The 18,361-nt window shown below is 48.4% G+C and overlaps 1 protein-coding gene across 2 annotated transcripts in view; it reads left to right on the top strand.

Annotated features, from left to right (window-relative positions):
• The window catches only part of ABTB3 (ankyrin repeat and BTB domain containing 3), a gene marked incomplete at its 5' end in the record, with an annotated part of 295,926 nt that overhangs the window by 263,902 nt on the left and 13,663 nt on the right, over nt 1–18,361 (top strand). For both annotated transcript variants that reach the window (XM_080811273.1, XM_080811272.1), the window contains 3 exons: nt 7,339–7,444; nt 11,695–11,797; nt 14,845–14,926. In XM_080811273.1, coding sequence (XP_080667399.1) covers nt 7,339–7,444; nt 11,695–11,797; nt 14,845–14,926 — 291 coding nt within the window. The remainder of the gene's footprint in view (nt 1–7,338; nt 7,445–11,694; nt 11,798–14,844; nt 14,927–18,361) is intronic.

The following is an 18,361-nucleotide window of genomic DNA, read 5'->3' as shown; positions in this document are numbered from 1 at the left end:
ATCCCCCTTCTTATCTTCTGATGTCTACAGTCTGTTGTGCTAGCCCTGTTTCATTCCTGATTTTGCTAATATGTGTTCTTTTTTTTCCCTTTGTCAGTCTTCCTAGAGGTGCGTTTATTTTATTCATCTTTTCAAAGAATTCGCTCTGTGTTTCATTATTTTCTCTACTATTTTTCTGTTTTAACCTCCATCGATTGTTGCTCTTACCTTTATTATTTGCTTGCTTTGGGTTTATTTTGCTTTTCTTTTTCCAGGTTCTTGAGTAGGAACTTAGATTACTGATTTGAGACTTTTTCTCTTATATATGCATTTTATACCATATATATCCTTCTCCACACTGCTCTGGCTGTGTACCATAAATTTTTATGTGTAATTTTCATTTTTCATTCAGTTCAGTGTTATTTTTTATTTCCCCCTGGAACTTCTCCTTTTTTTTTTTTTTTTTTGGACTTATGGATTATTTAGCCATGAGTTGTTTAGTTTCCAAATGTTTGGAGATTTTCTTATTATCTGTTATTGATATCTAGTTTGACCCCCCTGGGGTCAGAGAGTACCTTCTGTATTACTTGATCATTTTAAGTTTTTGAGTTTGGCTTTATGGCCCTACATATGGTCTATCGTGTTATCTTCCATGGACACTTGAAAACACTGTTTTCTGCTATTGTCAAGTGGAACGTTCTGTAAGCTTCAGGAAGATTCTGTTGGTTGATGGTGATGTTGAGTCTTCATAGCCTACAGATTCTCTCCCTGTGCTATCAGTTCAGATAGGGGTGTTGAAGTCTCCAACTATAATTGTGGATTTGTCTGTTTCTCCTATCATTTCTTTCAGAATCACATAGAAGACACATATAAGCTCTGTTGTTGGGTGCCTACACATTTAGGACTGCAATATCTTCTTGGTGAATTAACCCTTTTATCATTAAATAATGCTCCTCCCCGCTTCTGTTCATCTTCTTTGCTCTGGAATCCACTTTATCTGATATTAATACGGCCACTCCTACTTTTCTTTGATTAAGTTTTGCATAATATTTTTTTACCCTCTTACTTTCAACCTGCCTTTTTCATTATATTTAAAGTGATTTCTTGTAAACAGCCTATAGCTGAGCTTTTCATCCATTCTGCCAATCTCTGTCTTTTAATTGGTGTATTTAGACCATTTGTATTTTATTGATATTTTAGGGCTTACATCTGCCATCTTATTTTTTGTTTTCTGTTTGGTTTCTCTGCCTTAGGTTTTCTTTTCCCTGCCTTCCTGTGGGCTACTTGAACATATTTTTAATTCCATTTTTATTTTATTATTAATAAAATTCCATTTTATTTTATTTATTCCATTTTTATTTATTTTATTCCATAATTTATTTATATAATTATTATAAAAATAATTCCATTTATTTTATTTATTTTAAAATAAAATATCCATTTTATTTTATTTTATTCCATTTTTATTTTTATTTTAAATGAAATAAAAATTTCATTTTTATTTATTCCATTTATTTATTTTATGTTAATTCCATTTTATTTTATTTTATTTTATTTTTTGATAGCTTTTGTATAGTTTCATATCACTTTTCTAGTGGTTGCTTGCAGTATTCCATTATATATATGTAACAGCACATTCTACTGGTACCATCTTTTTACCAGTTCAAGTGAAATAAAGAACCTTGCCTCCCTTTATGCCCATTTACCCTCCCCCACTTATGACATAATCGTCTTTAAATATTTCCTCTACCTACATTTAGAGCCACACCAGACAGTGTTACAATTTTTGCATCAACCATCAAATGTAATTAGGAAACTCAAGAGGAGACAGAAGGCCTGTTATGCTTACCCATATTCTTGTTTACCATGTTCTTTCTTCCTTCCTGAGGTTCCAAGCTTACTGTTTTATCCCTTCCTTTCAATTTAGGGAAATTTCTTTAGCCATTCTTTTAGGGGATTTCTCCTGGTGACAAATTCTCTAAGTTTTCCTTCATCTGAGAATGTCTGATTTCCCTTTCATTACTAAAAGATACTGTCATGGGTTATTATTTGCCTGGTATTTTCCTTAACATCAACTTACCATCTGTTAAATGCATTTAGAAAGGAAATGTTAGTACTACCATAAACAGAAAGCCTGCATCACTTGCCGTGAATAAAGGGGACATATCAAAATACACAGGTGACTATTTAAAAGCACTTTATTGTGTGTTTGATTTCATTTCGTACACAATTCCAGTGACAGACGTGGGACTGTGGCTGACCTCAGGGAACTCTGGTGCCCCTCGCATCTCTTTGATGCCCTTCCCGTACCTTTTCCGGCTGTGTTGGAGCAGAGAGAGGCCCATTGCTCACAGGTCAATCCAGCATATCCCACAAGGGAGGGCCCGTCTAGGGACGAACCACTGTTGACAATGGACTGAGGAAGAGAATTCACTGCCATTGTCCTCCTGAAAGTAACAGTATTTCCAGCATCTCCTGATTTTTGAGATGTGGCTTTTTTCACCTTTTAGCATTTCACAATTTGAAATGGGTCTTTGAAAACAGATGTGTGTATTTAATGCAGTGAGGTCTTTTTTTTTTTTTTTTCTTGATTTTATTTATTTATTTGACAGACAGAGATCACAAGCAGGCAGAGAGGCCGGGAGAGAAGCAGGCTCCCTGCTGAGCAGAGAGCCCGATGCGGGGCTCGATCCCAGGACCCTGGGATCATGACCTGAGCCGAAGGCAGAGGCTTTAACCCACTGAGCCACCCAGGCGCCCCATGAGGTCTTTTTTTTTTTCCTCTTCTTAAAAGCTGCCATTAATTGTATGACATTTTAGAATCCAGAAAAAGAGAGATTGGTTTGAATTGTAGGAAATTGCTGTTCGTTGGAGGGGTTACAAAAATGGTCAAATCTCGGCACTTTCCTTTGGTTCAGTCTAATGGTACGCTGTGATCTGTATCCTTTTTAGTTCTCCTACCAACCTCAGCAAGCAGATATTTTTAATCCACTTTGGAAGAGGACGCCAAGACCAGGAAAAGCTGAGTAACTTTCCTAAGGTCACAGAGCTAGTGAACGAGGAGCCAGGATTGGGACCAGCCCCATCTGGCCTCACTGCCCCATGTTTTCACCACTGTATAGATCCCCTGCCTAATTTCCCTAAAAAGGTCGTTGGGGATCAATCCCAGCATTCCTTTCTGAAGAAAAGAAAATGTTTTGGTGTCTTCTTAGGAGAGAAGTGAGGGTCTGAGGAAGAGAGGAAAGATGTCATCCCCAAATTCACAGGTGCCCCTCTCAGGCATTGCCTTCCAACCGTGGCATTAAGAACTTCGCTTCACTCCCCTTTCATTCTATGGAGCCACACAGTTCTGAGTCCTCAAGTCCCAAGTTCACACCATGTGCACACCCAGCATTTTCCATGAGAGACCTGAATGGCTGGTACCCAGCAGCATACCAGTAACTACTCCTAACCAGGTGCCATGTACTCAGCTCAGCCAGACGCCCACCCATCCAGCCCACGCCTTCACCTAAAATTTCTTCTCTTAAATGTACAACTCAGAGGAGAGTATAAGTATCTTCCCAGCACACCTACCCCACCTACCCACGCCTCCATTCTGCTGCCTTCCAGTGGGAGGCCAGAGTTAACCAAACCCAACAGATACTGGCCATCTAACCCAGCGGGTCTCTTCCCACTGGAGCTATTAACTGATACTAATTACAGCACCCGTTCTTGCTTGGAGGAGCCCTCCTGGGGTTGTGATTCATTTAGGTGCCGGGGAACTAGAGGGAATGAGACCAACAACCCCTCTACCTGGAGGAAATGTACAGGAAAGGGCACAGAGCAGACACCTCAACAAACCCAGAGGAAGTCAAGGATAGAGTGGGGAGTTTTCTCGGGGGGGGGGGGCTGGTGTCTGTAAGAGAGGTGGCCTGAAAGCCTTGAGAAAGGCAGCATTTTGGGTCCTGACCTTGGGCGCATCACCATCAACCTTCACGTGGTGTCCAGCGCTTAGCAGATGTCCAGTAAATAGTCGAAGAAAGAATTACCGTGTGAATGGCTACATTGCTTAGTACATGGCGTGATGTTCACATTCATGAGAACTTTAGGGGTTACGTGAATAAAGCCCAGGGAATGGTCAGTATCCACTTTGACCCTTGACTCTTCCTCTTTCCCTTTCTCCTGAACTTCGAATACTTTCATCATAATCATCCTGTTTCCTCAGGGGGTAGGGTTTTTTTGGCCAATAATAGACTTCTTTTTTTAGAATGGCTTTAGCTTTACAGAAAAATTGAAAAGACAGCACAGGGTTCCCCACACAACCCCTCACCCACATTCCCTTATTATTAACATCTTACAGTGGCGTGGTACATTTGTTTTAATGAATGAGCCAACACTGAGACATTATTCCATACTTTATTCCTATTTCCTTAGTGTTTGTCTAACGTCTTCTTCTGCTCCAGGATCCCATCCAGAACACCACATTACTCCTCTTGGCCAAGATCACTTCTCAGACTTGTTTTTTGGTGACCTTGACAAATTTTGAGGAGTCCTAGTCAAATATACCATAAAGGATGCCCTCTCCTGGAAGAGGGGATGTTTTTCTTGCTGTTAGACTGGGGTTGTGGGTTTAGAGCAGAGGACTACAGAGATCAAGTGCCATTCCCACCCCATCAGGGGCACACACGCTCAACCTGAGTGTTCACTGCCAGCATCGACCTGGATCACCTGGATCACCCGGCTGAGGTTGGCACCTGTCAAGTTTCTCACCTGCAGACTTCACTCTTTCCCCTTTTCCCACCTGTTCTCCTTGGAATTGAGTCCCTGTGTGCAGCCCTCCCCTAGGAGTGGGCACGGATGCTCCTCCCAGGTAACTTGTCCCTATTTGAGGCTTGTCCCCTTGGACCAGACATGGCCAGCCCTTACCTTTACTTTCTCGGATGACACAGCACACCCTAAAGTTAGACCACCACCACCACCCATCAATCAGTCAATCGATGAGCCACCAAAGAAGAACACCAGCTGCTCAGGCTTCTGCCACAGGCCACCGAGTCCAGGAAGTACATCTTCCTTCCTTCCGTCACCCGAGGTGGTTAGACACTTGCTTATTTTTCTGTGGTTTCCACGGAAACCAGACACTGTATCTCACTGCCCTTCCTGCTTAGGGTCTCACAGAGACCTGAAATCAAGGTGTCCGCAGGTGTGTTCTTTCCAGAAGCTTCAGGGAAGAATGCACCTGCAGGCTCATTTAGGTTTGGGTAGAATTGAGTTCCTGGTGGTTATAGGACTAAGGCCCCACTTCCTTCCTACCTGCCACTGGGGGTCCCATTTCTCTCGCAGAGTTGTTGCCAGCACTCCCCTACTTCAAGCTTGCCATGGGTCCCCTCCATCTGGAAACCAGTGACAGCACATCACGTCCTTCTCAGGTTTCAAATCCCTTGACTTCCTCTTCTCCCCCATCCCTTCTGAATCCTCTTCTGCCTCTAATTTTAAGGGCTCCTTGTGATTGCAGTAGGCCTGTCCAGATAATCCAGAATAATATACTTACTTTAACGTCAATTTAAACCTTAGTCGGTAACCTTAATTACCCTCACGGAGCCCCTTTTGCCCTGTAATGGAACATATTTGCAGGCGAGCTATCTCACCGTATTCTCAGTGCCAGGGATTCAGGGACTACAGTCTCCAGGGGGCCACAGCTGTGCCCAGCGCACGGCAGTTCTCAAACCTTAGTGTGCCTGGGAATTATGGGCAGAGCTCAGTATCATGGGTCCTGACTCAGTGGGCCTGGGGTGCTCATCTACCTTTCTGACAGGCTCCCAGGCCTCTTCGCTGCTGGTGGTCTCTGGAACCCATCTTGAGGCATAGGCTTTAGACCAGGGGAAACAAATGTACAGCTGTAGCTCAGGTCAAACCCAAGAGAGGCCGAGAATCACCAGGACACTTGTTCAAATCAAGATTGCTGGGCCCCGCCCCCAGTGTTTCTGAGTCAGAAGGTCTGGAATGGGACCTGAGAATCTGCATTTCCAATGACTCCAGGCGATGCTGACGCTGCTGGTCCAGGGACCACACTTTGAGAAACACCACAGGAAGCCATGAGACAGGCGATCGCTTTGTGGATGTTGAGAGAAGCGTTTAACACCTTTTGGTCCTAAGACATCATCTTTGAAAGCAGAATTCCTTTGTCCAATATTGATTGCATCCCTGTAGGCACCTGTGTGGATCACGCCCCAGGCATCGTGGTGTTTTTAATCAAACGGTCGATTCTCTTTTCATGTGTCGAGCTGTATCCTTCTGCTTCGGGAGCACGATGAAACAGATTCAAGAATATCTCAAACCACGGACGTCATCAGTTGCCCCAAACCCATCTTTTAAAAAAAAAAAAACAAAAATAATATTTATTGTGCACGGTCGTAGAAAATGCAGATAAAACTGAAAAGAGAAAACATCGTGAGCCCACCCAAAGGGGGCAACCCTACTCTTCCAGATGTTTTCTGTACCTGTCAATCCGAGTATATATGTGTAGAGGGTTTTATTTCCAAAAATACATGGTACACACTGTGTTGTAACCTACTTTCCTTAATATATCGTAAGTGACTTTCTACCTCACCCCCATTTTCAGCCCCTGGTTTCAACCCCCTTCACCCAGTAAAAAGCATCAGATGCCGTGATTCGTGGCTTCCCTCCCACGCACCTGCAGATGAAGGCAGATTAATGATCAGCAGCGGGGCCCAGGGGGGAGAGGCGAAAACACGAAGGACACGGGCAATCAGAAACAGGCTCCTTTGTCCCTGGGTGATCAGAGGCAGCTGTCGCTCCGTATCACAGAACTTGTTTCCCCCCTTTATTTGGAACAAGTGATTCAGCTGAGCATTCCTGGATCCGGATATGCCTCAGCACCAAAATCACATTCCTAAGAAAGCTGAATCAGGAGCATTTGTGTCTGGGTATCGGAGAGCAGTCTCGGGATCACAAGGGCTTCCTACGGCTGCTTTCAGGATAATTCGCTGCTTCCAGCATTACGGAGTATTGATCAAGGTGTGTTTGGGGTAAAAACTTATTTTCCACTCTGTGAGCTGTGAAACTTGCTTTCCGATGGGTGGTAACTGACTGGAGCGAGGGAGAAGGATTTAATTATAAATGAAGCTCTCGCCAGTGAACAGACCAGAAACAGACAACAGACCAACACAGCAAGCAAATGCAGGGCCTGCTGAGCACACTGGGTGTGTGAGGCCTGGTGGAGGGGCTGAAGGGGAGGGGGGGTGTCTTGGAACCTGCCAGAAGTTTCGGGCCCCTCTCGCCTGGGGGGCAGGCATTCCTGCTGACAGCTTGGATGAGGCCGTGCAAGGCCCAGCAGCGTGAACTTTTCTTTCTTTTCTGCAGAACGAGGTCATCAGCCAGCAGCTGTGCGTCATCTTCACCCACTGCTACGGGCCCTACCCCATCCCCAAGCTCACGGAGATCAAGCGCAAACAGACCTCGCGCCTGGGTGAGTGGCGTTGTGGTTGGAGGACGCAGAGGTAGCAGAGGCCCCCAGAGAATCTTAGGCGGTGCTGGAGGGCATGGAGGATGGATACAGGAGTCAGGCAGGTAGAGATCGTGGTACCAGTTATCACAGGATAGCTGGAGACGACACCTTGGAAATGTGGACAAGGAGACTGGCCAATACCAGGGGACAGTGACAGACCGGCAGTGTTCCTCTAATGGAGTCCCTCTGCACGAACCGAGGAGGAGAGGAAACAAGTGCTCCCATACACACACACACACACACACACGCGCGCACACACACACACACACACGCATATATGGAATGTACTCGAGCTGAGGAGACTGATCACTCTGAGATCCCATCCGAGTAGCAATAATCCCTGTTTGTTCTGCTTGGACATGGCACGGGGCTGGCCCCAGCCTAGCAGTCCCAGCTTCTGGAATTTTCTAGAAGAACCCTTTCATGGGGCACTGATTTCATTCAGAGGATCCTGGGGCTGCCGTAAGCTGGCTGATCGGTCTGAGAAAATACAAAGCAATGCTTGGCTGCCTTGAAGCCTGATACACGAGGCTTCTGCTGCAAGGGCCTTTCTCCTTGCTGCCTGGGAAATGATAAAATATGAAAGATAAAGATTGCCTTTTCCAATGAAGGTTGGGGACTTTCCTACTTCCTGTGAACTTTTCCTGTAAAGACTGGGAAGCATTTGAGAGATGGGAGCATCTGAAAATGCGATTCTTCAACAAAACCATTACGTTTGGAACAGGTGCACTCGTTAAAATTAGTGAAAAGTCCTGAAGAACTTGCTAATGTAAATGACACCACTTTTTGCTAAAACAAAAAAGTTAGTAACCAAGTCAAATCTTGTCTGTTTTCCTTTATGCCCATTGGGTACAATGTACCAAAACCACGAATATTTCTGCCTTATAGAAAGCAGGTGTTAAGATGTTATCAGGGCAACGCATTGCAAAGACCAATCGTATTAACAGACTTTAGAGACTGACATTTCGTTTCGCTCCCAGGCCGTAGCAATCCTGTCTGGCATCTCGGTGCCTTTACAAGATACCCTCGTTAGAGCCAGCATTTGCAAGGGCCGTTCAATGACACAGCATAAAATCTGCTTTCCTGTAGTTATAGGCGAGGAGGGAACATTTTTTTCCTCCTGAATTTGCAGAGCTTTCCTTCACCTGCAATTAAAAGGGCTCGTTTTCAAGCCAAGCACTAGAATTTCAGGGGTTAGCACTGAGAGAAGACAGGCAGGCCTGAGAGGCTCAAAGCTCACCATGTAGGAGAAAAAGGGCAGAATAAAATTATGAGTAAGTGCATGATGGAAAACATAGGGTTTCCCTCTTCAGTAGAGCATTTCCAGCTAGGATAACTGAAAGTCGCCGAACAGTGGCTCTTTAGGGGCCTGCTTTAAAGGCGAGATAGGTGTGATCCGTGACTAGGGTCCCAGACTGGAATTTCTGAAAAACCAGGAGGCCATATAAGTGAATGAAATGGGTTCCCTGTAAGACAGTAGGGAGTGGTGGGGACTGTAGCCCACTGATGCCTGATTTTTCTGTGACTGCGTTGTCCTCTTGCCCTCCCAGTGAATTCTGGGAGAGAATGGTTAAAAGAGCCACAGGTAGGAGACATGAGTAATTTGGGAAACATGAGTGGTGGCTGGTTGGAGGTGGGCAGTAGGAGTGAGAGGAAGTGGTTGCTCAGAAGAAGGAGAACGTCACTCCAAACTTTTAGTGTTTAAAGCAAGTGGAGAAGTGAATTTAGTGGCCTCTTTTCTCTTCATCTGGGTTGTTCAGAAGTGTGTGAGTTTTTTAATAAAATACCTAATGATAGTGGGATTACAAGTGATTTTGACTGTTTTATGCTTTTTTGATACATTCTAAGTTTAAAGTTTTTTTAATGGGAAGAAGTGAGGTAGCTATGTGTAGTGACAGAAATATGAATGGGGGGCCACCTTTTGGGGCCACATGGGGGCTGAGGGGCCACCTCACCTTCAAAGGCTGGATGAGGAGGGTCAGCCAGGAATGCAAATTCTGGATCCAAGTTACAGCAAGGTCTGGGCAAAGTGGGGCCAGGCCAGGGGTCCAAGGTACTACTGTCGGGGGAGCCCAATGACTGGCATCATGGCCCCCAGGAATGCAGGGGATCGGTCTAAACCCCCAGCCTAAACCCAGAGTTTCATTTCAGGATAGCGATTTAAGCCCTGGAGAAGTGCCCAGCAACAAGCAGGTCCTCCGACTAAGAAGAGGCCTGATGTCCTCCACAGGCTCCCAGAACAAGACTGTGGAACAAGGATCATGAGTACTGTGTGTCCGCCATGTTGCTATGTGCTTTGCAGAAGTTTATGTAATGCTCACTGAAACTCGGATGTAGATGTACAATGGGTATTACCATTCCCACTAAACAGAAGGGGAGACAGAGGCTCAAAAAGGTTAAAGAACTTGCCCAAGGTCACACAGCTGAGATTTCTGGCTTCAGAACCCACCCTGGGGGGCATACAGGCGCTGTGAGAGCACAGGTGGGGCATGCTTGGTCCGTCTGAGGAGGGTGGGGGAATCAGGCAGGGCTTACCAATGGAAGGTGTCTGCACTGAAGCTTAAAGACCACATGGGGTGAACGGGGTTTGGAGGGGGATGGAAGAGTGTTCTGAGTAGAAGGACCAGCAGGGGAAGGGCCAGAGGGGAGAGCGTTTAGCACTGGTGTGGCTCAGCACGCGTGCTGGTTGACGGGGATGTGACTGGGGAGAGGCCAGAGAAGGCAACGGGACCCCCATCACCAGGAGCCTCGTTGGGAAGTTGGGACTTTCTCCTGGGAGCTCTGGGGAGCTATCGAAAGGTTTAGAGCAGAGGAGGGGTGTGAGAAAATCTGCCTTTAGGAAGGATGCCTGTGGTGAGGTGGACCATCGGGTTGAGGGGCCAAGAGCGGAGGCCGGGACCAACAGAGGCTCCCGCCGGTCCCCAGACAAGAGACCATGTGGCCCTGGGGGAACTGCGGCACTGGAGGTGGAGAGAAATGGGGGAGTCGAGAAACACTTAGGAGAAAGAGAAGCCAGTGTTTGTGATAGACTGGGTCTGGCTAAGCCCAGGAGAAGAAGGTGTCCTGTTGCCTTCGAGTCCCTGGCTAAGGCAGTGGGTAGATGGTGGTGCCATTCATGGGACCAGAGCCTGGCACATTTTGCAGAAGGAATCTTCTTCCCATGAGCTGAGAACGCAGCATATCCTCAGACTCAGAACTTGGATGCAGAAACCCCCAGAAAAGTCATCTTCCATTTAGAGTTCTCTAAAGGTCCTCCGTGGGGCAGCGCAGCCCAGGTGGGCTCAGGGTGGGTGACCTAAGAGGAAGCCCCACCAGCGGTTAGACCCACCTTGCCCTTGAACCTGGGTCCAGACTGACTTAGGACCTGAGCGGGGCCACAGCCAGTCAGGGTTAGGGGTGTTAGTGGATGTTCCCAAGCAGCAGAAGCCGCCGAGGTGAGGACAGACTGGGACCTTCAGGAGCTGTGGGTCTCCGTGGCTCAAATGACAGGCGGATCGGGGCAGAGTGGGGAGGGCAGGAGGAATCCTAGTGCTGAACAAGGCAGGCGCTCCAGTTTGAATGCCCGAGTTCAAATCCTGGCTCCTCCACCTGTCCCTGGCATGGACGTCTGTGTGCCCGCTTTCCCAGCTGCACAACGGACAGGGATCCCTGTCTCCCAGGACTGAGTGCATCGGCGCATGTGCCTGCCAGCTTGCACAGTGCCTGGCACGTCCTAAGGGCTCAGTAGGCACCGGCTCTACCTTCTTTGTTATTGTGGGAGACGAGAGCCAGGAACAGGTTCGCGTGACTCTGACTCTGGTGGAGAAGGGCTTAGATTTCAAATCACCTGGAAAACCCCTTTTCCATCAGGCAGGGAGGGTGCTGAGCCCTAGAAGGAGGAGCAAAGGTGGGGGGCGGCATTCTTAACAGGCAAGGTGGGCATACCTTTCACATCTGGAAGTCACCTGCATTAGGCTGGGGGTGAGTCTCCTCTGAGGAAATACTACTTTTAATCACAAATCAGCTATGATTTCCTATGCAAGACTGAATTTCGGTAATTTGAGTGTTCCCGTGATTGTTTCTGTCTGTCCCCTGTTGGGTCACTGTCTCGCCAATGAGTATCCTATCCCCCTTGGTTTCCCTGTTAGCTCTTCTTGGCACTTTCCAGAAGAGAAATGCAAACATCACCCTTCTTTCCACTAAAGCTACCCTTTCCCCACTTCCTGTTCTAGATCCTCATTTCCTGAACAATAAAGAAATGTCCGATGTTACCTTTCTGGTAGAAGGAAGACCGTTTTACGCTCACAAAGTGTTGTTATTCACGGCCTCTCCCAGGTACGTACTGTCAGTTTCGAAAGCAGCTGAAATTAGGAATGTGGCCGTTGCTGTCACTATTCTCTGAAATTCAATTTTGGTGGTACTTTCCCTGGATGGGAAGATGATCTTTTCCAAACCAAGAGTTCAAGAACAGAGGGCACTCGTGCTCCCGTGCTCACAGCAACATCCTTCACAGTGGCCAAAAGGTAGAAGCCACCCAAATGTCCAACAGTAGATGAATGGATACACAAAGTGTGGGATATACATTTTTTTAAAGATTTTATTTATTTATTTGACAGACAGAGATCACAAGTAGGCAGAGAGTCAGGCAGAGAGAGAGGAGGAAGCAGGCTCCCTGCTGAGCAGAGAGCCCGATGCGGGGCTCGATCTCAGGACCCTGAGATCACGACCTGAGCCGAAGGCAGAGGCTTAACCCACTGAGCGACCCAGGCGCCCCGGGATATGCATCTTTTATTTAGCCTTAAAAAGGAAGGCAGTTTTGACAAATGCTACAACATGATGAACTTTGGGGACATTATGCAAAGAAATAAGCCAGTCATGAAAAGATGAATACTGTAGGATTCCATTTACAGGTAGTACCTAGAGTAGTCCGCTTCACAGGGACAGAAAGTGGGATGCTGGTGGCCCGGGGCTGGGGGCAGGAGGGGGAGGGGGAGTTGTTTAATGGGTACACAATAGGTTCTGGAGATTAGTTGCACAACAGAGTGAATATACTTAACATTTCTGTATGCTATAAATGGTTAAGATGGTGATTTTTCTTTTTTTTTTAAGATTTTATTTATTTATTTGACAGAGATCCCAAGTAGGCAGAGAGGCGGGCAGAGAGAGAGGAGGAAGCAGGCTCCCCGCTGAACAGAGAGCCTGATGAGGGGCTCGATCCCAAGACCCTGGGATCATGACCTGAGCCAAAGACAGAGGCTTTAACCCACTGAGCCACCCAGGCGTCCTGATGGTCATTTTTCTATTATGTGTTTTTTACCACTTTTTTTAAAGTACAGAGCAGCCACTAGCATAAACAGCAGTGCCTTTGTGTGACTCAGGCAAGGGCACCTGTTCTTCTGGGCACAGAGTATGTAGCGGGCACAGAGCTTTGGAGCAGAGTGTGGATTGGATTTTAGCTCCCCCGGCCCAGTGCCCTCACGCAGTTCCGGCTTGAAACATCTCATGCCTGTTCTCCAAATATCCCAGAACTCTGGCATGAGCCACCCGAAATACACGGGTCTTGAACTGGACTTTTTCCTCTGACTATGGAGCTCACAACAGCCTAGCCCTCTCCCTGCCAATTTTGCTACGGCCCTTCGTCCTTCCAATTTGAGTTGAAATGAGTTGACCATTTAGAACCACATTATCCAAAGACCTGAACTGGGATCAGTGAGGGTGCACAGAGGAGAAGGAGATGCCGGATAAGGAGGCCGCCGGGGTGCGCAGAGGGGTGAGGATACTGGGTGCCCACTTCCAGGAATGTTTGCTGATGAATGCGTGTGACCAGTACTTCCCAGGCTCCCCTGGTCTCCCACTGCCTCCCCCCAAAGCCGAAAACAAGCCCCAGATGTCTGCTTTGCCACCATGAGAAAAATGCAGTGTGCCTTACGTGGTTTTCGGTTACGATGCATATAAAAGCAGAAGAGATGTTATCCCAAGGTTCATTTCTTGGTTTTGACAGCCACGGGTCTGTAGGATGCTAACATCAGGGGAAGCTGGGCGGAAGGTCTGCAGGAGCTCTGTTCTGTCTTTATACCTCTTCTGCAAATACACCATTATTTCAAAATTAAAAGTTTAAGAAAAGAGTCACAGGGGCACCTGCGTAGCTCAGTCATTGAGCATCTGCCTTCGGCTCAGGTCATGATCCCGGGGTCCTGGGATCGAGCCCCGCATCGGGCTCTCTGCTCAGTGGGAAGCCTGCTTCTCCCTCTCCCACTCCCCCTGCTTGTGTTCCCTCTCTCGCTGTCTCTCTCTCTCTCTGTCAAGTAAATGAATAAAATCTTTAAACAAAAAAAAAGAAAGAAAGAAAGAAAAGAGATACAGCTTAGCTTATTCCTAAATGTGTACCAGTATGTTCCGTGGCCTGGGTCTGTACCCGCTCGGAGCGTACAGTTTTGTTGATCACAGGGAAGCACATCTAAAACCCAGTCAGAGTCATCCGTAGGGAGGTCGTTAGGCCACAGATGATTAATTACCTATGATGCCTCAGATCCAGGCTGGCATGGGTTCTGGGGATGCCGCAGGATCAGGAGGGCAGAGTCCCTGCCCTCCTGGGGCAAAGGTGGTGTGGGGGGCAGAGCGCACAGGAGGCAGGGAGCTCCGCGAGCCCCAGAGGGGTGTGAAGCCTGTGCTCAGAAGGGACTCCATGAAGGATGGACAGGTGGGTTTTTAAACAGTGTTCATTCTGTTCCAATCACCTGTATGAGAAATCGCAGTTCAAACCAGTATTTTTTTTTTTTTTTGGAATCTCTCCACCCAGTGTGGGTCTCGAACTCAGCACCCTGAGATCAAGAGTCGCATGCTCTTCCAACTGAGCCAGCTGGGTGCCCCTGAAGTTAAAACTTTAAAGTTAAAAAGAGTGATTTGAGGGCACCTGGCTGGCTCACGTCAGAAGAGCCCCGCGTTGGGCAGAGAGATTACTTAAATAAAAAACTTTAATAGGGGCACCTGGGTGGCTCAGTCATTAAACGTCTGCCTTCGGCTCAGGTCATGATCCCAGGGTCCTGGGATCCAGCCCCACATTAGACTCCCTACTCTGTGGAAAGACTGCTTCTCCCTCTCTCCCACACCCCTGCTTGTGTTTCTTCTCTCACTGTGTCTCCCTCTGTCAAATAAATAAATTAAATCTTTAAAAAAAATTTCTAAAAAATAATTCGAATTCAAGTATGGCATCATACTGGGGTGACAGTCGCATTAGGGCATCTGTGGGCCGTGTCGCCGATGTGGTGCATAGTGGGGGAATGCAGGGTTTTACATGTCTCTCTTATCAGAGAGTGGGGTTTCTCACAAACCACGGATGTGTTGGTGGGTCTTTTTATCTCCCTTCTTGTGTCCTTGTTCAGGTTCAAAGCGCTCCTGTCCAGCAAGCCAACAAATGACAGCACCTGCATAGAGATCGGTTACGTGAAGTACCCCATCTTTCAGGTGAGCCCCTGCCGTGGCCTGGAACGTCGTGTGGTGGGCGCGGGGCACAGGGCTTCCCTGCAGGCCTCTCGCTATGGACTGGCCCCTGCAGAGTCATCAATCCCCTGACTCTGGGCCCCTTCTCACACCGCCTCCAGTTTACCATCGTTTTATCCCTACAGTATTTATTGAGCACCTACTGTATGCCTAGCACTCTGCTGGGACCTGGGGACACAGGGTAAAGGATCTGTCTCCCCTGGGGCCTCACAGTCTGGGGGTGGTAACTCAGTAATTAATTTCTTACAGTACAACGTGGGGATGGGCGAGAGAGAGGAAGCAGAGCCAACCTGCTCTGACAATTCAGACCGGAGAAATCAGGGAGGGCCTCCTGGTGAGGCGTTAGCTGGAAGAGTGAGGGCTGAGGAGAATTTGGGGAACCATAGGAAGCCTTGAGGCTTAAAAAAAGGGGGTTAGAAGATTCTAGGCAGAGAACAGCAGGGATGAAGTCCCAGAGCTGTGGTCAGCTTTGTGCAGTGAGGAGCCAGCCGACTTTTAAAGACTGCACTCCCTCAGTGCTGTCCCCCCAGCAGCCAGAGTTATGCGCCGTCCACGTTGGGGAGCCAGGGCCGGAATCTGCAATCTGCGGGACTCAGGGCAGGACCTGGTTTCCTGCAGTTCAACTCAGGAAGCGCAGCCCTGGGAAAAGCACACGGGTGGCTGAGGCTCGGGCAGGTCCGCAGGGGACTCATGGTCCAAGAGGGTTGTTGAGACGGCTCAGAGATGATGGCAGGTGGGAGGGGCAGGGGACAGGGCTGGCCATGGCCAGGACAGCGGGGCAAGGCTACTGATCTGGACATGGGGGGACAGAGCTGCAGTCTGGGACTGAAATGCAGCATTTTCCTATTTAAGATCAGTATCTATCATGGGGCCTTGGGCATTTCACCAGCCCTTCCGAGGCTCCTTTCCTCATCTGGTGGAAGGGAGAAAGGGGGTACTGCAGGGGGTGGAACAGCATAAACAAAGGCCCAGTAGTGGGAAGTCATGGGGTGTGTTTGAGAGAAAGTGATTATCAGTCTGTTCATCCAGGTCCTAAGGTATATTGGAAACTGAAAATACTCCCTGGGACCACAGAGTATGAGCCAAGTCAGGAGAAGGCAGGCCAGATGGTGGTTCTTCCCTCTACCCTTGACCCTGGTCCCCCAGATCCTGCTGTTCAGAGAGCTGCCAGGAAGCCACCATACCCTCACACTAGCCCCTAAAGCCTGTTGCAGTGCCTGCATCTCCACCATTAGAGATTCATTTCTTTGATTATGCTGAAACTTCAAAAGAAAGAATCCTTCCCAAGTAACTATGGGTAAGGCACTCTTTGAGGCTCATTTCCTCCATTTTTAACAATTTAATCATTATCACCTCTAGGTCATGGGTTCTTGCAGAGATTAGCAAGTAGGACAACACGAGGAAGCATTCAACTTGGCAACATTTAAGTGGGTTGTTGTTTTTCTGAGCTGTAACTCGTAAATCACCTTCCTACTCAGCACAAGACCTGGTAGAATAGGTTACTTGGGACTGAGCGAGGGAGAAAGGGCGAGTGAGGTTTCCAAGGATAAGGCTAATCTGGGTGAGCCATTCCACTGGGGTGGGGTGGGGGATGGCGAGGAGGCTGGAGCCCCAGCATAGGACTAGGGCACTGGCACATCCCCACACCCAGCCTCTCACCCCAGCGTCTCACCACACTTCCTGCTGACAGCCAAATGGCCACAGTCCTTTCTGGAACAGTGGTGGCTGTGGAGTTTGAAATTATCCAGAAGAACTGCTGCTTTACTTTAGGATTCACAGAGGAAGGACCGTGAAGAAACCTTTGTGGGGCTTCAACTATGAATGAGACACTGACCTCTGCTTGCCTGTGGTTATCTGGATTTTTCTTGCCGGTTTTAGAGACGAAGAAACTGAGGCTCAGAAAACTTAAATCCTGTGCCCCAAGTCTTAGTGCTACTTAGGGACAGAGCCAGGATAGGAGCCCAGTCCATCTGGTGCCGAAGCCTAGGGGTTTGGTCCTGGAATCCCCTTTGTAAAGGGGGACAGTGGTAAAAACAGCCCCCATTTCTTGAATGCTGGCTATGTGTCGGGCTCCAAGCTGGTGCTTCTCGGCCTCTGCTGGACATTGGAGTCATGTGGGGCGCTTTAAAAATTCCCCGTGCCCAGGCTGTCCATCGGAACCTGGGCTGGGTTCAGGCATCATCAGGATGCTAAAGTCAGCCAGCCCTGACAAAAGAATCATAGGCCCATGAGAGTCTGAGCATGAAGTAAGTGCTGGAAAACGCACACCTCCCGCCTCTCCCGAGTGTTCGTGAAGGGGGCACTTATGCCATAAAGCCTGGAACTAATTGGGGAGGTTCCTGTCATAGGAACCGTGGAGTAGGATCTAGTTCATGTTTGCCGTGCAGACCCATTGAATGAGAGACCTGCACGGGAAAGCACGCCCCAGAGGACTCCGAGGCCTGTAATTGCTTTTGACTGGGGAAGGTTTCCTGGCCACATTAGCCTCGGGTGACGGTAAGGAGGAGGGACGGTTTAGCGGGCCCCCGGGGAATTCTCTGTGTGCTTGCCCCGTCCCCATAAAAGAAAAGCCTCATTTGTGGCTTGAAATAGGCCGAAGAGGGCTGAATCCGACCCAGAAGGAGGCTCCCAGGGGCCTGTTCACTTCCCTTCCATGCTGACAGAAGAATTTTAGCAAATGAGACTGCCTGGAGTTTCCTCCCCGCCAGACAGTTTAGCATCGCGCACAGGCGAGCGCCGGATGCAGCTGCACCTGCAAGCGGGGGCCTCCGGAGGCCCAGGATGCGATTAACTCCCGGCTTCGTGCAGGTTTCAGCTGCCAAGAAAAACAACTCCATAAACAGGCCCTTTGGCCTCCTAAGGGTTCGTTTTGCCCCCTTGCGAAAAAGGCCTGTGTTGCCAGAGTCTGAAGGCGGAGAGGGGCGGCCTGATTTAAATCCCATTAGCCCCAGGATCTCCATCCGCTAAAGGAGCAGCATTTTTCAGCCCGCAGCCCAGCCCGAATAAATGAGATGGAACAATGGAGCAGGGCCTGTGTTCGGGGAAGTTCCTCTTATGGCTCTGGTGGTGGTGGTGGTTATTGGTTTGGCCCTTAGAAAAGAGAGGAGCTAGGGAAATCTGTTACCTGCCTAAGAGCAGGATCCCGCCATCCGCTGATGTGGTATTGTAGATCCCCGGGACCCATCAGCATGGGGGAGCGGAGGGGCCAAGAGGCTGTGTGATCCTTTCACCAAGTCTCCGCCACCACCATCAGCACTCCGCCATCTCTGCGACAGGCGGGTAGTGGCAGAAGCCCAAAGTCAGCACGTGGAGACTCAAGCACGAAAGGGAAACAGAGGGCTTGTGTTTCTGTTTCAAGCGCGCTTCCTGGGCCCAGGCCCCGTGTTAGGCACAGGAACG

This window comes from Martes martes, assembly GCF_963455335.1.
Source record: "Martes martes genome assembly, chromosome: 8".
Classification (NCBI taxonomy): Eukaryota; Metazoa; Chordata; class Mammalia; order Carnivora; family Mustelidae; genus Martes; species Martes martes.
This window is presented reverse-complemented; position numbering and strand designations above follow the sequence as displayed.